Source organism: Camelina sativa, chromosome 1, assembly GCF_000633955.1.
Source record: "Camelina sativa cultivar DH55 chromosome 1, Cs, whole genome shotgun sequence".
Taxonomy (NCBI): Eukaryota; Viridiplantae; Streptophyta; class Magnoliopsida; order Brassicales; family Brassicaceae; genus Camelina; species Camelina sativa.
Window position 1 is genome coordinate 17,488,130 of NC_025685.1, and position 21,741 is coordinate 17,509,870.

The window sequence follows — 21,741 nt, forward strand, 5'->3', positions numbered from 1 at the left end:
GATAAACAGAGATGTGGTTACAGGGGTTGATGTCGATTGACACTAGGCCATGTTCGCGATGGAGGATAAGGCGGTGTTGAACAACACCAAGGGAGGGTGTCGTTCGGCACTAGTGCAGTGTTGAGGGAAGTTGTGGAGTAGTGTGAAAGACAAGGTGTCGGTCGACATTTATAGACAGTTTCTTGCAAGTCATTTCCTGATTTCCCTGGTTTGATTGTTTCATTGTTTATTTATATACCTTAATTACTTGTGTGTTTAGCCTAGTATATTGAAGAATCATCTCACTAAGTATTTGTGATAATACTTACGCATCTCTTTTTGTGGTACAGGTGTTGGTCGATAATTGAGTTTGGTCAACAGTTGCAACGTTTTAGTCTTGACGCTGCAGTTTGTGTCGTTCATTAAAGAGGCACAAGTGTGAAGAGATACAAGTCATTATGTTGTTGTGTCTATTTGTTTTCTATATAAACTATTTTTTTTTTATGTAAATAACAAATTTCAAATAAAGAAAAGTTTTAGTTTTGATTCTTGTCTTCTCTAAAAGAATAAAGACAAATGTCTCTTACTCTATTTCTTCTTCTTCTCAATATTATAACATGGTATCAGAGCTTTTGTTGGTCTTTGAGCCTGATCCAAGCAAAACAAAAATAAGAAGAATTCCACTCCAAGAAGAGAAAGATGGGGACAACAAATCAAGGGTGAGATGAAGAAGAAGAAAATCAAAATAGGAAAAGATGGTGGTGACAAAAGAGAGTATTGTCAACCTTCACAAAATTTACCAACAGTACCTTCAAGTAGAAGGCTCCAAAAGGATGAAGAAGATAGAAAATCTTCTCAAAAGGCAATGGAGAAAAGGGATGTGGAGATGCAGTTGTGGAAGGATAATTCTGAAACATTGTTCAACAATGTCAACAATTTCTTGGTAAATCACAAGGTTGGAAAGAAGGCATCACTTGATGAAGTTGAGAATCAGAAGAGTTCTTCAATTGAACAAGACGGAGAACCCGCTGTTGGAAGAACAGAGCAAGACTACTCAGCAAAAAAGGTTCCAAGGGAATGCTTGATACGTCAAGGAGACGTGATGGTGATCAAAAGAGAGTCACCAAGCAAGAAAAAGGGATGCTTACCTCATAGAAAAAGTGGAGCATAAGTCGGTTAAAGATTTAACCGAAGATGACGTGGAGTAGATTCACGCGTAAGACGTCATGGAGACGTTTTGGTGATCAAAGGGAGATATCAAGCACAAAAGGAGAATGCTTACCTCAAAGAAAAATAGAGCAAAAAAGGATGCTTACCTATTGAAGTTAAACTTGATTTTGGGTCAAGTTTAATTATATATGGGTTTACAAAACCCAAATTTAAGCCTAAGTGCTAGATTTCTCTAGAAGCATTGTTAAAATCATCATCACATATAAGTGTTCTAGAGAATTCTATTAGATAGATATATTAAGATATTAATGTAAAATAATCTAGATATTTGTAAAATAAAATCTAGATATGATAGTTACTTTAGTAGAGTGATATATATAACTGTAAAATAATCTAGAAACTTTTGTTAGCTAAACCGTGGAGGCTATAAATACCTCCTCACCCCCCTTATTTGTAATTAACTTGAAAAAGTGAAATAAAAAGAAAGTTTCAATAAAGAGTGTTATTCATAAGTTCTCTAGGTCTCTCTAAAAGTCTTTCAAGTATTCTCTAATTGTTCTTCCAAATTTTCTATCATACTTAGAGGGTTTCTTATTTTAGTTCTTTCGAGTGTCTTGGGTATTACCGTCTTGGGGTATTGGATTTCGTTTAAACGGTATCATATCCATACTAATCTTGTGCTTATCAAGAACGAGATTATAGAGAATTCAGGTTTACTCTAAGGATGGAATCTATTGGACGTGTTGTTCGATTGGGAACGGGGGTGTTAAACCAATCTAACTACCGGTATGTATGGAGTCATACTTGGTTAGTGAGGACTTATGGGATGTCGTTGGTGGAAGTAGCACTTTACCACCATCCGGAGATGCTGTCACCGCGGAAGCGACAAAGGAGTGGACACGGAAGAATGGAAAGGCATAATTTGCCTTGAAGAGGTCTATTTTCTCGGCGGTGTTTGAGCAAGTCTCCATCCGCTAGTTTGATCTGGCAGGCGTTAGATCGGTTGTTCAACAAGAAGAATTAGGCTCGCCTAGAGTTATTAGTAAACGAGTTGGCAAATGCGAAGCATGGGAGTCATCAATCTCAGAGTTTTTCATCAAGATAATGAACCTTTGCTCTAAGATTAATGCTCTTAATCCAGAGATTCAATTTCTGATGCTAGATTAAAACGGTTTATTACTCGAGGTCTATGACCCGACTATACACCGTTTTTTATTTCAGTTCAAGGATGGGCTACAAAACCTTCCTGGGAAGACTTTGAAAATTGATTAGCTTCGTAAGAATCACTAGCCGTACAAATGGCTGAAGTCAAAATTCATGATGACTCGGGGAGTGCCTTTATAGCTTGAAGGCAACAAAACTTCAAAGCTAAATCAAATGATGGTGTTCCAAGAAACAATAATGGATGTGAAGGATCTTCTACGGGAGATAAGAAATAATTCAAGTTCTACCGGTGTGGGAAGCTTGAGCATTTTAAAAAGGTTTGTCGAGTCAAACTGAAGGAAACAAACATGGCGGAATCAAAAGATCATATTGAAGATGAAGAATGGGGGATGTGTTTCATGGTTGAGGTTGCACCTTCAAGTACATCTACACATAAGAAGCTGGAAAATAAATGGATAGTAGATTCTGGTTGTAGCCATCATATCACCGGAGACAAAAAAAATTATTTTCTAGCCTTAAACACCATGAAGGGAAAGAAGCTATCATCACCACAACTAGGGCAGGATAAAAAAAACCGTACCCAAATATCAAAACCCAAATCCCAAACCCGAAAAGACCTGTGAGAACATGTCCCGTGGACTCCGCTAGCCTTACTGCTAGCCCATTAGCCTCACCGCTAGGCGCCCCAACGGACCCCAAGCTGGTCCTGCACGACATCGATTATAACCCATCACTGTGGATATCCCAATCCAACAGTAGGTTATTGGTGCGCCAGGCGTTCCTCGAACCCTGGTCCCCACCCTTTAACAACCTTCCCACAGACAAATTGTCACCAATTGACCTGCAGATCCTCGAACGGTGGCAACTTATCCCGTCCCGTTAATGGGGTCCGCGGAACGGGTTTTTATATGACAACCCGTCCCGCAGACCCTACTAGCCCACCGCTAGCCGCCCCAACGGACCCCAAGCTGGCCCTGCAGGGCATCAATCCTAACCCCTCACAGTGGCAAATGGAACTACTCATCCAAATCCACAGTAGGTTATTGGTGCGCCAATTAGTGACAGCTTGTCATGTGGGAAGGTTGTTAAAGGGTGGAGACCAGGGTTTGAGGAACGCCTGATGCACCAATAACCTACTGGTGGATTTGGATATCCACAGTGATGGATTAGGATCGATGCCCTACAGGGTCAGCCTATGGGGGCAACTAGCGGTGGGCTAGTGGGGTCCACGGACGGGTTGTCACATAAAAATGCAGATCAATTGGTGGCAACTTGTCCTGTGGGAAGGTTGATAAAGGGTGAGGACCAGGGTTCGAGGAACGTCTGGCGCACCAATAACCTACTGTGGATTTGGATGAGTAGTTCCATTTGCCACGGTGAGGGGTTAGGATCGATGCCCTACAGGGCCAGCTTTGGGCCTATGGGGCAAGTTAGCAGTGAGGCTAGTGGGGTCCACGGACGGGTTGTTACAAGACCGATTCGGTTTGAGTACGAGTATACTTAAATAACCTTATTGGGTTTTATATTGCTAAACCCATGGGTTCGGGTTCGGGTTAGGATAATACCTGCTACCTAAACGGATACCCATAAAATCCAAAAATATAGAAATATCTACAATATTAATAATATTTAGAAATATAATTTAAATATCCAAAATTATAATTATAATTTTGAACACATTAACTAATTTTATACCTAAATACTTAAAATGATCGAATATCCAAAAATATTTGTTAGATATGTCAAAATTTAGTTAAAATAATGAAAATTAAACCAATTTTTAAGAATTTTTCAGGTAGCTGGTAGTTCGGGTAGTAATCTGTTCTAAAATTTGTAACCTAAACCGATCTGAACCCGGTGTTACCCAAACCGAAAGTTTAAAATTACCCAATGGATTCAATTTTCCTAAAACCCGTTAACCTGAACGGGTTACCCATATGCCCACAACATTGAGAAAGAAGGAATGGTTATCATCAAAGGATATGATGGAGGCCCAATTACTCTCAAGAACGTTTACCGTGTTCCTGGAGTAAAGAAAAATCTTCTCTCTGTGGTAAATGCGGTGGAATCGGGTAAATATGTTTCATTTGGACCAAAAGATGTTAAATTCTTAAATAATATTCAAGAGCTAAAAGCAGACGTGATACACACCGGAGCACGGGTTAAAGGTCTTTATGTTTTATCGACCTCAAACTGTTATGGCATGTTAGGCTTGGTCACATAAATTTTACTAAGTTTAAGGTTATGGTGAATAAACACTTGGTTAACGGGTTCCCAAAGTTGAAGATCCAAGATGAAGGCACACTTTGTGAAGGATGTCAATATGGAAAGTCTCATGGGCTTCCATTTGACTATTCCACTTCAAGGTGTAATGTTCCATTGGAGAGGGTACATAGTGACTTGATGGTTCCAACAAGAACACCCTCATACTCCGGGTATCACTACATATTATTGTTCGTTGATGATTTCTCACGGTACACTTGGGTATAATTTTTGAAGGAAAACTCTGAACCATTCTCAAAGTTTCAAGAATTTAAGGTTACCGTTGAAGGGGAGTTAGGTCGGAAGATCAAGATCTTAAGGACAGAATATGGATGGGAGTTCATGTCTAAGGAGTTTCTCTCTTTTTGTCGAGATAAAGGTATCAAGAGAAAATTTACATATCCATATACACCTCAACAAAATGGAGTAGCAGAAAGAAAGATAAGACATCTAAGTGAGACATGTATAAGTTGGCTACATGGTAAAGATTTGCCTAAGGCTTTGTGGGCGGAAGGCATGAGATGTGCAGCTTATGTTATCAACCGAATTCTACTTAGTCCAAGCAATATGAAGTCTCCTTATGAGATGGTTCACGGGAAAAAGCCAACGGTGAAACATCTCAGAATATTTGGATCTATCTTCTACGTCCATGTATTAGACTCTCAAACACTCAAGTTGGAGGCAAAGTCAAAGAAATGCATCTTTGTCGGCTATGATGAACAAAGGAAGGGTTGGAGGTGTATTGAACCTGAGACACATAAGTATGTTGTGTCTCTCTTTTTATCCTCCAAGATAAATGAATTAACTCTCAAGTACCAGTTGAGAGTAGAAGTTTTGAGAGTAATATTCAAGGTGAACGGAGGAGCACTAACCAAGAGGAAGAAGAAGAACAAGATCACGGTTTAGTGGCTAGTCAACGACCGAAAAGGAATATTGTCAGGCCTGCTCGGTTTAAAGATGAGGAGTTCATAACTACATATTCATGCTTCTTCGCTGCTCCTTTTGATGAAGATGAGCCATCATCTTATGACGAAGCAAAAGGAGTTAAAGAATGGGATACCGCAATGAAGGAAGATATGAGTGCTCTCATGAATAATGAAACTTGGGATACGGTTCCAAAGCCCAAGGATGTCCAGCCTGTTTCTTGCAAATGGGTGTATCGAATTAAACGAAAAGCATACGGGAGAATTGATAGGTTTTAAGCAAGGTTGGTTGATCGAGAATTCTCACAGAAGTATGGAGAAGATTATGATGAAACATTTAGTCCAGTGGCGAACATGACTACGATATGCTCACTTTTATCTTTAGCTGCAAGTTTTGGTTGGAAGTTGTGGCAACTAGATGTGAAGAATGCCTTTATATATGGTGAACTTGATAAAGTCATATTGATGGAGAAACCACCTGGTTTTGAATCAAGAGAGCATCCAGATCATGTGTGCAAGCTGAAAAGAAGCCTTATACGGATTAAAACAATCTCCACGAGTATAGAAAGGTTACCCAGTTCCTTCACTTTTGCAGCTATGAGGGATCAAGTTCTGATCCGAGTCTATTCTTCAAGAAGAATGGAGAACTCCACGTAGTATTTCTTCTTTACGTGGATGATATATATGATCATTACTGGGAATGATGACGCAGAAATTGCTCGTTTACAAGAAGACATGTTGATAAGGTTTGAGATGAAGAAGCTGGGTGAGCTAAATAACTTTCTTGGCCTAGAGGTTGAAAGATTAAAGAATGGAATACTCTTTGGCAAACAAAGTTATGCAAGAAGGATTGTTGAGAGGTTCGGGCCGCATGAAGGAAAGACACGCATATGGATGTTAACATTAAGCTCAAACGTAATGAAGGATCATTGTTACCACATCCATGACCCTATCGCACTCTTGTGGGAAATCTTCTATACTTAACCATTACAAGACCTCACATCTCTTTTGTGGTAGGTCTTGTAAGTCAGTTTATGCAAGCACCAAGGAAGGCACACTTAGAAGCGGTAATGAAGATCTTGAAGTATGTTAAGACAAATCCTGACATGGTCTTAGTGTACAAGAAAAATGCAACAATCTCGCTTCATGGCTTTACAGATGCTGACTTTGGTGGAGATCTAGATGACCGAAAATCAACTTCAGGCTATGTCTTCTTATGTGGAGACACAAGCATTTCATGGTGTAGTAAGAAAAAAGCAACGATGTCGCTTTCTACCACTGAGGCGGAGTATAAAGTTTGACACTTGTAGCTCAAGAATGTATATGGATTCGAAGACTCCTTGAATATTTGTTCGAGCCTATTAATAAACCGGTGACTATCTACGGTGACAATCAGAGTGTTATCAAATTGGCAACAATCTGGTGTTTTATGAGAGGAAAACGCATATTCAGTTAGAACATCACTTCATAAAGGAGAAGGTTCTAGATGAAACAATTGAAGCCTTGGAAGTTCGAAGTGGGGAAAACGTTGCAGATATCTTCACCAAATCATTACCAAAAGGCCAATTCTAGTTACTTCGTTCCAAGCTCGGGATGGTTGACAAATCAAGTTTAAGAGGGAGTATTGAAGTTAAAATTGATTTGGGTCAAGCTTAATTATGGGTTTACTAAACTCAAAGTTAAGCCTAAGTGCTAGATTTCTCTAGAAGCATTGTAAAAATCATCATCACATTTAAGTGTCCTAGAGATTAAAGATACTTTAGTAGAGTGATATAGATAATAGTAGAATAATCTAGAAACTTTTGTAAGCTAACCATGGAGGCTATAAATACCTCCTCACCCCTATCATTTGTAATTAACTTGAAGAAGTGAAATAAAAAGAAAGTTTCAATAAAGAGTGTTCTTCATAAGTTCTCAGTCTCTCTAAAAGTCTTTCAAGTATTTTTTTTATTATTCTTCCAAATTTTCTATCATACGTAGAAGAATTCTCATTTTAGTTCTTTCGAGTGCCTCGGGTATTACGGTCTTGGGGCTTGGGCTAGTGGTAAGCACTATTGAATTTCCTTTACATTACCTTGGAAAAAAAATAAGTTTTAAAATAATATTAAAAGTTGTATTAAAATTAATCCATGTTGAGAAAATTATGCGAATGTAAGTACTGAACTTGAGAAGCCTAAAAAGAAGAAGAATCTCTCTCGACGTCTCTCTCTTCCTCCCTCCGCTGCTCATTGCTCCACTAGTTAGGGTTCTTCTGATCTACAAAAACTTATGTAGCTGCACGAGAAAGCACACGAAAGTGGAGCCTCGAAGCAAAACGATCCCAAAATAGTCCAATTTCGTCTCCTTGTCTCAAACCTCTCCTACGGACAACACCATCCACCGTTTAAAACATAACTATGCAACGTGGTCCATCTCTTTAGAAGCAGCTCGTACGTAGATTCAGTGTCGTGGTCATACACATCGACCGTGATTCCTAACCCATCCTGCACGTTAACCTTTTCATCCTTGTTGAGATATTTGATGATGTGGTCCTCAATGGGGACAGTGTGAAGAAGAAGACGGCTAAGCTGGCCAAGATCGCTAGGGGTTAATACCTTCTTGATGATCCACATATCTTTGAATAGTGCCAGTTCTGTTGAAACACCGTACCATTCTTCCTTTGCCCTTTCTTCATTCGTGATCGTGAGGTTCCTCAATTGCTTGATCTTTCTTTCTTCTTTAGTTAATCTGTTTTCGCTTGGTGTCCAAGAAACCATGGCTGAATCATCAGGGTTCCTCTTCTTAGAGTTTTCACAAAACGACAAACACAGATTCGTGGAGACCGTAGGGTTTTCCGATGAATTACTGTAGAACAAGTATTGAGTATTCGATGCAGCAGAGGGAAGAGCCATCTTCATTGCCGATGATTGAAGGTCTTGTGGTGTTTTTTCCTGATTTTGCATCATTCTCGTTCGACTCAGTTTGAGACTGTAACATAGATGTATATAATGTATATTAAACCCATCTGTGCGTTAACTTTTTTTTTTTTTTTTCAGGTATTTTCCTGTTTCAAAAAAAGGATATTTATTTATTATCGAGGAAAAGGAAAGATTATATTTTAGTTTTGCAGATTTATGTAAAACGTACTTTTTAATTGAATCATTAATTTTCAATTTCTGCGTTGGAATTTTGAGTGTATGTATGTTTGTGTTTTGCTAACCTCTGAGGAATTATATAGTCTAATTATAAGATTAGTAATTAGTTGATATGGAACATGATGAAAAAACATATTTTATAATACAATACATTTAATACACCGATCGAAGAACATATTTTAAAAATTACCTATATCATGTGGCAACCACGTTTAGAGAAGCATAATATGGATAACCACATTTTTCTAATTTTATTTTAAATCTGGTGCTATATTAAGGTTTTCTGAAAAAAAAAAAAAGATTGAAGTCGTCCATTTTCAGAACTTTATCATTCATCTAAAAAATAAAAAATGCAAATCAGTCATACGAAATAAAAATAATATGCAATATAAATCGTTTTTTACCCTTAAAATTTAGAAAATGTTAAAAAAATAATACTACCCGATAACTTATCTGGTTCTAATATTTAAAATTCTAAAAAACTAATTACCGTGAAAACATTTAAAATAAATGTATAAATTTTATGTTTCGTATTATTTTCAAATTTGTAGGACTAGTTCGCATTTTTTAAGATACAAAAAGTAAAATTGCAAGAAAGTTGGTGCTTTCGAATGTTTTATTTTTATTTATTTATTTTTTTCTATTTTTTTTGCAGAAAACCCAATATATCTTGGGCAATATATATTCACTATTTTTTTTTACTTTTACAGAAAATACCATTGTAGTAACAGTTAGATTGATTGTTTTTTTTTGTGTGTAAAAACAAAAAGAGAATGAATGGTAAAATATCAATATTCATAGGGGCATAAGAAAAAGACGAGTGCTCCCTTCAGGAAACATCAAAGTGAGCAAAAACGCAAAAACGAAAATAAAAATCTCTCTGAATCGCTTCTGCTTTGGTACGTTTCTCTTCTCTCCTTCAAATTTCTTCAATCTAGGCTTCGAATTTTGGGATTCAATTGTTCCTTCCATAGAGCTCCAATTTCGGATCCTCTCAGTTTCTTCTCCTTCTTAGTCCCCTGATCTGATTATTGAATCCCAGAATATCTTCCGACGAGCTCACTTTTTCTCCGATCTCTAATTACTCTCCGTCTTCTTATTCTTTGTGATCCTTAATCAACAGCCGAGGAACTTAAGCTTGTTTCGATTGCGGGAGTGCGATCTAATCCTCTGAGCTCTCTCAGCCGGGGATCATCGTCCCTTCGCAATGGTGGTCTGCAAATGCAGGAAGGTATTTTTCATCTACTGATTTCTTAGACTGGATTCCTTATCAATTTGATGATCTGCGGGAATGATGACTGTTAGCGATTTCTGATCTTGCATGTGATTTCCCCAAAATTGTCGCATTTGGTTTGATCTGGATTTGTGTTTTCTTTGGGGGGAAATTTATGAAACGATTTGGTTTGTTTTTTGTAATTTTTTTTTGTTTCTGTTTGGATTCTCTTGTATAGCTCATCATCAAGTGGATGCTAATGTTTCCTTTTTGTTTTTCAGGCTACGAAGCTGTATTGCTTTGTTCACAAGGTCCCTGTTTGCGGGGAATGTATTTGCTTCCCGGAGCATCAAACTTGTGTGGTATGTTTTATCTAATCTATACTATTTGGTGTCACCCTGCGAGCTGATAGTTTTTCTTGTTGAATTAGTCTCTTGTTGTTTGGAATATGGTATCCTTGTAGAAATAGAAGAAGAAAAATAATATATGGAAGATCTTCTACTGTTGGAAATAATTGCTGCTTTTGGTTTAGTTGTTGATTGTTATTTTCGTGTCATTTTAAAGAATTCAATACTTTGACCACTAGATACTCCGTCTTCGATTCTGTCTTTGGAGCTGTTTAGTCATTTATTGATGTTAATTTCACTCTTGTCCATCATAACCGATGCAAGATAGGCATTAGTTGCAGCAAGATTTATTTCTCCGGGCATATCTATCTTGTTTGTCCTGATCTGTGAACACAAGCAGCCATCTGCTCTATTTTATAATCTCTCTTCAGCCATTTTCCTCTCTGTTTAGTTGAGCAGTGTTCAGATTTTTTTTTTTCTTTTTCTTTATGCTGCTTCATTATTGACATGGAGAAACGAGACTGAAAGATGTTTTTATAATGCTGTAATCAATAGGTTCGGACTTATTCGGAATGGGTGATAGATGGAGAGTATGATCAGCCAAAGTGTTGTCAATGCCAGGCACCATTTGATGAGGGGGCAGGTCATCAAGTCACTCGGTTGGGTTGCTTGCGTATGTTATCTGACTTTTACCACTGTTGGATTCAATTTTTTATTTCTGAGTGTCTTCTACAACTAAATAATTGGAATTATCTCTATCTTCTATTTGTATCAGATGCTTTACATACAAATTGCTTGGTTTCGCATATCAAGAGTTTTCCTCCTCATACTGCACCTGCTGGTTATGTGTGTCCATCATGTAACACGCCTGTAAGTCCAATTGATACATATGAATGTAGTAGAAAAAGTTCTTTTGTGTTCTTCCTGTTTTATTATTGCATTATTTTCTTGAGTGTTGGTCCTCACGGGAGCTCTTGGATGGTGTCTCGTATTGATACGTAGATTTAGAGAAATATTTGAGTTAGAGTGATCTCCAGTGTTTCTTTATAGCAATAATGAGCACTTGATAAGTGTTGTTCTGGCTTTCTATCAATGTGTTCGTTTTTTGTGGATACTTGGGTGACCTAACGTTATACACTAAATGTTGTATTTCTTTGATTCTTAGGGGATTAGTAGTCCATGATTTTCTGGTTTAGTTAACTTCTACAAGTCAGTAGCAACCTTTGTTTGTAATGTAGCAGATGAGAGCCAATCAATCTATATTACGCCTAGACAGACAAATCTTGGAAAAGTAATTATTGATAGATAATGCATGTTGTCTTGACTCTTTTCTATCAAATATCGGATGACTTTTAGCTGCTTCCTATGTTCTGGTGTGTAATACTTTACTCTATGATGTGATATACTGGAGGTAGTTATCTAGATTAATTTGGTCTACCAAGGTTTGAGCTAATAGAGTAATAGCCATCCCGATTGTATGCCATTCCTGTCTGTCCTTTTTTAAAAAACTTAAAAATCATTTTGTATAGCCTGGTTTTATCTTACGCGGACGTGTTGTTTCGTTCTTGGGAGAGTCCCATATTATAGTTCTCATATGGTTTCAATTGCAGATTTGGCCTCCCAAGATGGTAAAAGATGCAGGATCTCGGCTTCATGCACTGTTAAGGGAAGTGATTACGCAGGTCAGTTTTATCTTTTAGCTCAATTGTTTTTGTTGATTATCCAACTTTTCATCTTGAAAGAAGTTAAAATCTCCAAAGTATTACCTTTTTGAGTTTTACCCTCACTTCAGACATCTCTCAATGTGAGCATATATTAACCCCAGTAATATGGCAGAGTATCGTATTGTCACATTGTTTTGTGTTGACTAGTGAACACTATAACATGTCGTGAAATGATTACTGGTTTAGTTTGATATAATTCTCCGCTTTCTGTATGGCAGACTGGTCTTGAGAAGAATTTACTTGGGAACCATCCGGTTTCTCGATCCACTGAATCTCGTAGTCCACCCCCTGCGTTTGCTTCAGATGCATTAATTAATTTATCATCATCTTCTCATACACAAGAAGGAAAAAACCTGCCTGATAGTTATTCAGTAGCCGGAAATGGAGAATATTCCAAACCTGCGGTTTCAGAGATAGTTGAGATAGATGTTCCTGCTTCAGCTGGGAATTACATGAAAAGCTCAAACCCTGGAGTAAGATTCTCTTTGTTTTTTTCGCAAAAACTAGTAGCAATATCTGTTTCCCCTATCATTTGTCACAAATTTATGTATTTGTTGATGATGTATATAGCTTGCTGCTGCTGCTGCACGGAAAGGAGTACCCGCTGTGGACAGGCAGAACTCCGAGACTCTATATTATGCTGACGATGAAGACGGAAATCGTAAAAAGTACTCAAGAAGAGGTGGGAGAAAAACCGTATCTTTTTTACCGCTCTTGTCTGAAATGATGTTGTGGTTTTGCGTTAGTAGAAGACTTAGGCTGAGGATATGTATCTGGTTTTTATTTCTGAGATCCATAGTATTTACTTCAAGCTGCAAGTGTCTGCCTTCCAGTAGACGAACTCCACTTTTGTATGAATCAGTGACGATGACTTTGACTGATTCTCATATTCTTTTTCCATGTAAGGTCCTCTTCGTCACAAGTTTCTACGGGCTTTACTACCTTTCTGGTCTAGTGCATTGCCAACTCTACCTGTGACTGCACCACCTCGTAAGGATGCAACAAAGGCAGATGATGGTTCTGAAGGTCGTGTAAGGCATCAACGATCATCAAGAATGGATATAAGGAAAATACTAATTCTCATAGCTCTCATGTAAGACCTTGTTTACGGTGTAACTCTTTCTTCACCTGGTCGTTAATTGTCAAATGTTTGGTGTAGAATAAGTTAGTATCATCAATTGTGCCTAAATCTGTGTGACCAATGTGCAGAGCCTGTATGGCAACAATGGGGATTTTATACTACAGACTTGCACTACAGGCAATTGGTCAAGAAATACCCGATGAGGAGCAGCGATGAGGTAAAATCCTATGAGACAGGGGAATAAGGCTGGCTCAACATATATCATATACATTGCTGCTGGCTTAACCAAATCAATTTGCCCTGGTGTAGATCCTTTTGGACGACTAGAAAATGTTTTTTCATGAGTTGATTCTGAGAATTGTGGCCTGCGGTTTATTTGTTAGAACGTTACAAATCATGTTCCTTGTGTCAGTATCCGTGGTTTGTTGCTGGTCATAAGTATCTGTTTCAGATCGACATGTTTTAGTTGTAGCTATTGTTTTTTGGTAGACGAAAACACATTTTATGGACGCTTCAATGTTTCAACATTTCATTATGGCCTGTTAAGTAGTTTCTCTCGTTATTTCGGGGTAAATATATATGATTTCCCCGATTTTATATGTTGATTAAGGGCATCTCCAACAAGCCCTTAAAACCTCCAATTTTGAGGTTTTTGACAATCCAAGTCTTTTTTGTTTTATTTTTTGAACAAAGACAATCCAAGTCTTCAAATCTTCAAATTTGAGGTTTCACTATTCAGAACCTCAAAACTATTTTTTATTTTCAGTTTAGTACCTATATTTATGTCTTTCATAAATAATTGTATAAAAATTAATTAAGAAAACTTAAGCACACTAAAATAAATTTAATAAACAAAAAATAATTTGTCATATTAAAAACAAAGTTTACATTATAAAATATAATATTAAAAACAAAGTTACAAAAAAGATACAGTAAACAAGATTCTCACAAAATAAAAATACATTAAACAAACTCAACACAAATTAAAGTAAAGTACACATAAATTACTTGAACACACATATATTCCATATATTACAAGTTGTACCAAAATACTAGTAATTAGGTAAATCGGATCATGAACCTTCCAAATCACAAAAAATCATGTCAAAAAGATGTTGAACATGCCTAAATTATATAAATTACATATATAATAATAAAGCACACATAAACATACAAGGGCGGAACTCCACGTAGATCCGCCCTTGTATGTTTATGTGTGCTTTATTATTATATATGTAATTTATATTATCATGAAACCTTTATTATGTAATATTGTATGTTGTATAATAAAATAAATACTATTTTGAATTGTATAATAATTAAAATGTATGTTATATATTTATTTATGAGTTTTTATTATTATTAGTGAATTTTGTAAATATTAAGGAGTATATTGCAAATTAATTAGTTTTTAAGGATTTTTTTGATGATTGATTGTTGGAGCAAACAACCTTCAAATCTTCATTCCGAGAATTCGCTCCCTTCAAAATGAGGAGAGTTATTGGAGATGCCCTAAAAAAAATTACGTTTTTGCTCATGCGTCTGTCTATTGAAAATGGGAAGGAATTTATTAATTATTTTGCACAGATCAACAATAGCTGCATTATTGCACTCTTGTAATCTTATATTATGAAGGAGTTTTAGTCTCATTTTGCAAACTAAGGTGTTGTACCCACCATCTGTCATCTCGGGCAATAGGCAAAGGGCCTAGGCCGGGCACGTCTAATGGGCCAAGAGCGTATTACTGATCGGCCCATCAGGCCCGGAGAAAGGAAGAGAGCGCGGAGATGCTTCGCGTTGGTCAGCTCGCAGCTCGGGCTTGGTCAAAGATTCCTGCATTCAAGACGATTAATTAGGATACGCAAATCGTGCCCTATTAATTATGCATTAATTAGGCAATAAATCGGTTGGTATAAATATGTAAGGGGGAAGTCTTTTGTAAGGGATCGAAAACGTTTTCCAAAAGAAGCAATACAATACAAATTCTCAAAATTCTCTCAAATTCAGTTCGGAACTTCTAAACGGTGATAAGCTCCTCCACATTCGAATCACTTCGGAAGGAGAGAATCGATTTCAGTTCTCACATTTGGCGCTAGAAGGAGGGGAGTTATCGCCTGACTCTCATTAGTTCCGACTTTATATACAAATCCACTACACACAACCACCGCTATGGCAACCGACTCTCCCAATCAGGCATCCCTGGAGGTGATCCAGAAGCTCTTGCAGGACTTGTCTGAGAAGTCCGATCGTCAGCAAGCCGCCTCCGCCGCTCTTACCGAACGTTTTGACAGCTTGGAGGGTCAGGTCTCCACCCGTTTGGAGGAAGTCACGACGTCCGTAGCTAACCTCTCAGCCTCCCACCGCGCGTACGCCGATCGGGTTGATCTCCTGTTCTCCGACCAAAACCCACGTCGACGTGCTTTGGATTTTTCCGGTGTTACTCCACCTTCCACCTCGCAGGTGGCAGCAACAAATGTCACTCCGGGAGATTCATTCCCACCTCAAGTCAACACGCAAACAGCACCACCGCTGGTTGGCGATGGCCACACTCCAGTTCAGCCCGGTGTCGCCAGATCTTCCGAGGTCCCAGTCCGTCTTCCTCTCCCTGTGGATGGAAACATTTCAACTCCGGGGTATGTTACCAATCCCGAGATCTTCTGCATGCAGAGTGAAATCCGGGACATGCGGTCTGTGATGCACAGTGCAACCACTTCAGCTCCGGATATCTTTCGAGTGATCGAGGAGTCGAGGCGAACTCCTTTTTCCGATCAAATAGTCCGAGTCCGCATCAAAGATACTGGCAAAATTAAGTTCTCGAGCTACGAAGGAAAAGGGGATCCGACCAATCATCTCAAGACTTTCTTGTTGACAGCTAGCCAGGTGGACCTCGAGCCTCACGAAGCAGACGCTGGGTACTGCAAGCTGTTCGCAGAAACGTTTTGTGGACCGGTACTACTTTGGTTCGCGTCTTTAGCAGTCGGCTCCATAACAAATTTCACTGAGCTGTCAACCTCGTTCGTCAAGCAGTATTCTAGCTTAATCGAAACCGCGGTGACAGATGCTCAGCTTTGGAACTTAAGCCAAAAGGCTGGAGAGTCTCTCCGGTCTTACATAACAAAGTTCAAGGAGATCTAGGTCAAGATTCCAAGACTCTCGGACTCCACAGCCCTGGCCGCGCTTAAGAACGGCCTCTGGCACGAATCTCGCTTCCGCGAAGAGTTGTCCGTGAATCGGTTCCCAACCATTCAGGACGCGTTACACCGGGCATCGAACTGGATAGTTGTAGAGGAAGACAAAATCGCCGCTGCGCAGAAACAAAACGCCCCGCCTACAGGAAAACCACAATTCGAAGCGCCCGCCAAAAAGACTCCGCCTACGACTCCGAAGTCCGGGCCAAGCACGTTCGCAGCCACTCAATCTCCTAAAAAGAATTCTCCAAAGAATTCACCGTCCAAACCTCCATTCTCACCGCACTCCAAGAGTGGTGTACTCCCGAGTAACAAGTGGGTCCGAGATGAGGACACGTACTGCGAGCTCCACAAAACCAACAGTCATTCCACTCGTGACTGCAAGAAGCTGATGCACCTCCTCGCAGAAAAGTATGTGGCGGGAGAAATGCCAAATGTAACAATCGAGGAGTTGGAGCAGAAAGCGACTCCCGAGGTGGACGAAGATGCTCCACCTTCAAAGAAACCGAAGCAGTCCGATGGCAATGAAACCCCCAAGAAAAGAATCGACGTGATAATGGGGGGATCACGCCTCTTTCGGAACTCCATCACTGCGATCAAAGACCATCAGCGGAAGCTCACCAGCCCCCAGCCGAAGCGAGCTAAGGTCGCAGCAAGCAATCTACCTAAAGTTTCTTTCTCCGAGAAGGAAACTGAGGAGCTGGACACTCCGCACGATGACGCACTCGTCATTTCACTTGACGTGGCGAACCACGAAGTCTGCCGAATCCTAATTGACACTGGAAGTTCGGTAGACTTGATTTTCCTCGAGACGCTCGCTAGAATGGGTATCGGGAAAGAACACATCGTAGGACCGCCCTCACCTTTGGTCTCGTTCACTAGCGAGACGTCAATGTCCTTGGGCACGATCACACTACCGGTGTCCATTCAAGGAGTGGTTAAAATGGTGGAGTTCACGGTTTTCGACCGACCTGCGGCCTATAACGTTATTTTGGGAACTCCCTGGCTCTACTAGATGAAGGCAGTGGCCTCGACGTACCATCAGTGCGTCAAATTTCCGACCCCGCAAGGAGTCCGGGAGATTCTAGGAAGCCAAAGGACGGCGAGGAGCTGCTATCTCGCAAGTCACAAGCTCTTGGTTCAATAGCAACTACAGCTCGAGGTCCCGAAGAATACAGTTCGGAAGCAGCTAAAAGGTGACCTCACTGAGTCCATTTTCATCAATGATAAGTTTCCGGATCAGGAAATCAAGATCGGAGTGGGATTGGATAGCGAGCTCCGCGCCAGTCTGATAACCTTCCTAAAAGAAAATATGGCCACCTTCGCGTGGTCCGTAGACGAGATGCCCGGTATCAGTCCAGAAGTTATCTCCCACGAGCTGAATGTGGACCCGACGTTCCGACCTGTAAAGCAGAAGCGAAGGAAGCTGGGTCCCAAGCGAGCTGAAATCGTCAACAAAGAGGTGGAACGCCTACTGAAGGCGGGACAGATACGTGAAGTGAAGTATCTTGAATGGCTCACAAACACGGTGGTAGTCAAAAAGAAGAATGGAAAATCACGAGTTTGCGTTGATTTCACCGACCTGAACAAGGCATGCCCCAAGGATAGCTTTCCACTTCCGCACATCGACAGGCTAGTCGAGTCCATTTCGGGTCACGAGCTGATGTCTTTCATGGATGCCTTCTCCGGCTACAACCAAATCCTTATGAACCCGGATGACCAGGAGAAGACTGCATTCATTACGGACCGCGGGATTTATTGTTACAAGGTGATGCCTTTTGGGTTAAAGAATGCGGGAGCAACTTACCAGAGACTGGTAAACCGTATGTTCGAACACCAGCTCGGAAAGACCATGGAAGTCTACATCGATGACATGCTGGTAAAATCAATGGAAGCTAGCTCGCATCTCGTGGATCTGAAAGTTTGATTCGACATCCTGAATCAGTTCGAGATGAAGCTTAACCCCACGAAATGCACTTTTGCAATCCCATTAGGGGAGTTTTTGGGGTATATCGTCACAGAAAGAGGAATCGAAGCGAATCCGAGGCAGATTAATGCTTTCTTGTCTATAAGTTCTCCTAGGACTTTACGCGAAGTGCAACGCCTTAATGGACGGATCGCAGCCCTCAACCGCTTCATCTCTCGATCTACGGACAAATACCTCCCGTTCTACCAGCTGTTGCGAAAAGGGGGAAAAAACTTCTTATGGGATGCGAAGTGCAAAGAGGCGTTCGCTCAGCTCAAAGCCTATCTGTCTGAACCGCCGGTCTTGGCTAAGCCCGAGTTCGGTGAGCCACTCTTTCTTTACGTAGCTATCACGGACAGTGCAGTCAGCGGAGTCTTGGTTCGGGAGGAAAGGGGGGAGCAGCGACCAATATTCTATGTCAGTAAGTCATTTACTGGGGCGGAGTCCAGGTACCCTATGATGGAGAAATTGGCCCTAGCAGTAGTCACTTCGGCAAGAAAGCTGCGACCTTACTTCCAGTCCCATACAATCATAATCCTGACGACGCAACCACTTCGGACGGTATTACATAGTCCAAGCCAGTCCGGGAGACTAGCTAAATGGTCTGTCGAGTTGAGTGAATACGACATCGAGTTCCGGACTCGAACCTGTGCTAAGGCGCAAGTGCTGGCCGATTTTTTGATCGAACTCCCACTAGCCTCTTCGGTTAGCGACAATGTTGAAGTCCCATGGACGTTGTATGTTGATGGCGCTTCTTCCAGATCGGGAGCAGGAATTGGGGTCCGCCTCACTTCTCCTACTGGCGAAGTAATCGAGCAGTCATTTTGCTTTGCTTTCAGCGCGTCAAACAACAAAGCCGAGTATGAATCCTTCCTTGCTGGTTTACGCCTCGCAGTAGGGATTGGTGTCCGACGACTCCGAGCTTTTTACGATTCGCAGCTGGTCACCAAACAGTTTTTGTCCACAGCTCGAGAGTTAGTCGCTAAGTTCGAGGATTTTGAAATCACTAAGATCCCGCGAAGTGAAAACTCCGGTGCGGACGCTTTAGCATCTCTGGCATCCACTTCGGATCCTGCGATGACTAGGATTATCCCCGTCGAAGTCATCTAGTTTCCAAGCATCCGACTAGAGAGCTCAAATGTCGTCACCCGGGCAATGCAAAAACAGTTGGCTGCTAAGGAGGCAGCTCGCGAGGCGACTGCGGACTCTTTGCCATCGGAGGATCCAGCCCCCGCTATGCCTACTCCTATGGAAGTTCACCCACCTCTGGCCGAGCTAGACGCGAGTCGAACTCCGGGATCGTTGATCTCATCAGTTGACAATCAAGCTGTTATCCCACATACTACTTCAAGCAGTGCGAATTCTAAGAGCTGGGGGGCAGGCGATTGGCGGAGCCCGATCTGGGCTTACTTGCAAAAAGGGGAACTCCCAGTCGACAAATGGGCGGCCAGGAGACTCAAGATTGTCAGTGCGCGGTATTGCGTCTACAACGGAATACTCTTACGCCAAAGTGTAGCTGGTCCTTATCTAACATGTGTTGCCGGTAAAGAGTCTGCGATGCTAATGCGAGCTGTTCATGACGGTCCCAATGGGAATCACTCCGGAGGTCGGACTCTGGCTTTCAAAATCAAAAGGCAAGGCTACTTCTGGCCTACTATGGTCACGGACTGCGAAAATTATTCTCGAGCTTGTGAGAAGTGCCAAAAGCACGCCCCGTCAATCCACCAACCTACCGAGCTCCTGTCTTCGGTGTCCGCACCTTACCCATTCATGAGGTGGTCTATGGACATCATTGGTCCATTGCATCGGGGACCAGGAGGAGTTCAGTACGTGCTCGCTCTTACCGATTATTTCTCCAAATGGGTGGAGGCAGCGGCCTATGTTAAAGTAACAAGTGAAGAAGTGGAGCAGTTCGTGCTGAAAAGTATAATCTATCGCTACGGTGTTCCCCACGAAATCGTCACGGACAATGGTCCACAGTTCATCTTCTCGAAGTTCGAAGAGTTTTGCACAAAGTGGAAGATTCGACTCAATAAGTCAACTCCTCGTTACCCGCAAGGTAATGGGCAAGCCGAGGCGATGAATAAGGTCATTCTTGCTAACTTGAAGAAACGGCTCGATTCTCGCAAAGGGCGCTGGCCAGACGAACTGCAAGGCGTTCTTTGGGCAATTCGAGCAATACCTCGCCGGGCCACTAATGAAACACCTTTCTCCCTGGTTTACGGAGTTGATGCCGTAGTCCCAGCTGACATAGAGGTCCCTGGAGTCCGTACCTCACTGAACCCACTCCGAGCTGAGGAAAATGAAGAGTTCCTACAGGATACTCTCGATACAATCAATGAGCGTCGGGACCAGGCCTTAGTTCGGATCCAGAATTACCAGAACGCAGTAGCTCGGTACTATAACTCCAAAATCCGAGGCAGGCCCTCGGCAGTTGGCGACCTAGTCCTCCGAAAAGTCTACGAGAACACTGAGGAGCTCAATGCAGGGAAGCTGGGAATTAACTGGGAAGGACCGTACAGAATTACTCGCGAGGTGCGAAATGGGGTGTATCAGCTCGAGGATTCAGAGGGAAAACCAGTCCCGAGGTCCTGGAATTCCTTACACCTTAAACTCTTTTACAGTTAATCTTTTGTATCGAACTACGTTTAGCTTGATCCCGATAAGGGTACGTAGTCAGCCCACTTCGGGTCTAGCTATCCATATTAATAAAATTTAAAGTTTTCTTAAACTTTTTTATTAATAATGCTTCAAAAAAAAAAGCCGAAGTCCAACTTCGCTTATATCATTAAAAGCCGAAGTCCGACTTTGCATATATCATTTAAAGCCGAGGTTCAACTTCGCAAGTCTAAACCGAAGTTCTTACTTCGTATTCAGCTTTACTTTAAGTCGGAGCTTGGTTTTGCGAAACTTTAACCTAAACCGAAGTTCTCACTTCGTACTCAGCTTTACTTATTAAAGTCGAAGCTTAGTTTTTGCAAAATTCTAATCTAAACCGAGGTGTTCACTTCGTACTCAGCCTTACTAAAGTTGGGGTGTCATTTTTGCGAACTCTTAAACCGAAGTTCTGACTTCGTGTTCATTTATGCTCGTATCATCTTTTCAAACAAAGATTGCGGATATGAGGTTCGCATTTAGCATGACAAAAACAAAAAATTTTGAAGACGGAGTGGTCACCGCGACCAAAACACTCCAAAGCAAGTCTAAAAATAAATACGACAAACGGGGGGCAACCCGTGCCAAAACAACCCCGATATAGAAACTACTGAGTATGGGGAGCGGGGTCCGATGCTGCTTCGGAAAGGGCCAGTCCCATATCTTCAAGCTCCTCTACCGACTTGGTGTTCGCCAGAAAGTCGTCCATCCCCTGATTCGACATTTGCCCAAGATTAGTGCCGGACTCGTCGATTGTAATGCTCAAAGGGTGTTCGCTGCACAAAAGATCGGGCGTATCCGCCAAAAGGTCTGAAAATCCAGAGAGGTCGAGGTCACGGAGAGTTACCTTCGAAACCTTTTCGTCGGCCTCCTCCTCGTCGGCTTTCAGGAGCCCGAGCTCAGCTTCCATGTCTTGGATTTCTCCCCTCGAGATC

The 21,741-nt window shown here is 41.1% G+C and overlaps 3 protein-coding genes across 3 annotated transcripts; 2 read left to right on the forward strand and 1 right to left on the reverse strand.

Annotated features, from left to right (window-relative positions):
- LOC104793209 lies at window positions 615–1,280 on the forward strand. The gene has a single exon (XM_019243303.1). It carries the CDS (start codon window positions 704–706, stop codon window positions 1,148–1,150), a length of 447 nt encoding a protein of 148 aa, XP_019098848.1. The 5' UTR covers window positions 615–703; the 3' UTR covers window positions 1,151–1,280.
- LOC104709201 (B3 domain-containing protein At2g33720-like) lies at window positions 7,859–8,395 on the reverse strand. Its single transcript, XM_010425853.1, has one exon. The coding sequence runs from the start codon at window positions 8,393–8,395 to the stop codon at window positions 7,859–7,861; it is 537 nt and encodes a 178-aa protein (XP_010424155.1).
- Window positions 9,422–13,559, forward strand: LOC104793216 (zinc finger protein-like 1 homolog). Its single transcript, XM_010519536.2, has 10 exons — window positions 9,422–9,531; window positions 9,756–9,863; window positions 10,127–10,207; window positions 10,748–10,865; window positions 10,968–11,062; window positions 11,803–11,874; window positions 12,135–12,389; window positions 12,487–12,598; window positions 12,823–13,009; window positions 13,126–13,559. Exons 2-10 carry the CDS (start codon window positions 9,840–9,842, stop codon window positions 13,211–13,213), a joined length of 1,032 nt encoding a protein of 343 aa, XP_010517838.1. The 5' UTR covers window positions 9,422–9,531; window positions 9,756–9,839; the 3' UTR covers window positions 13,214–13,559.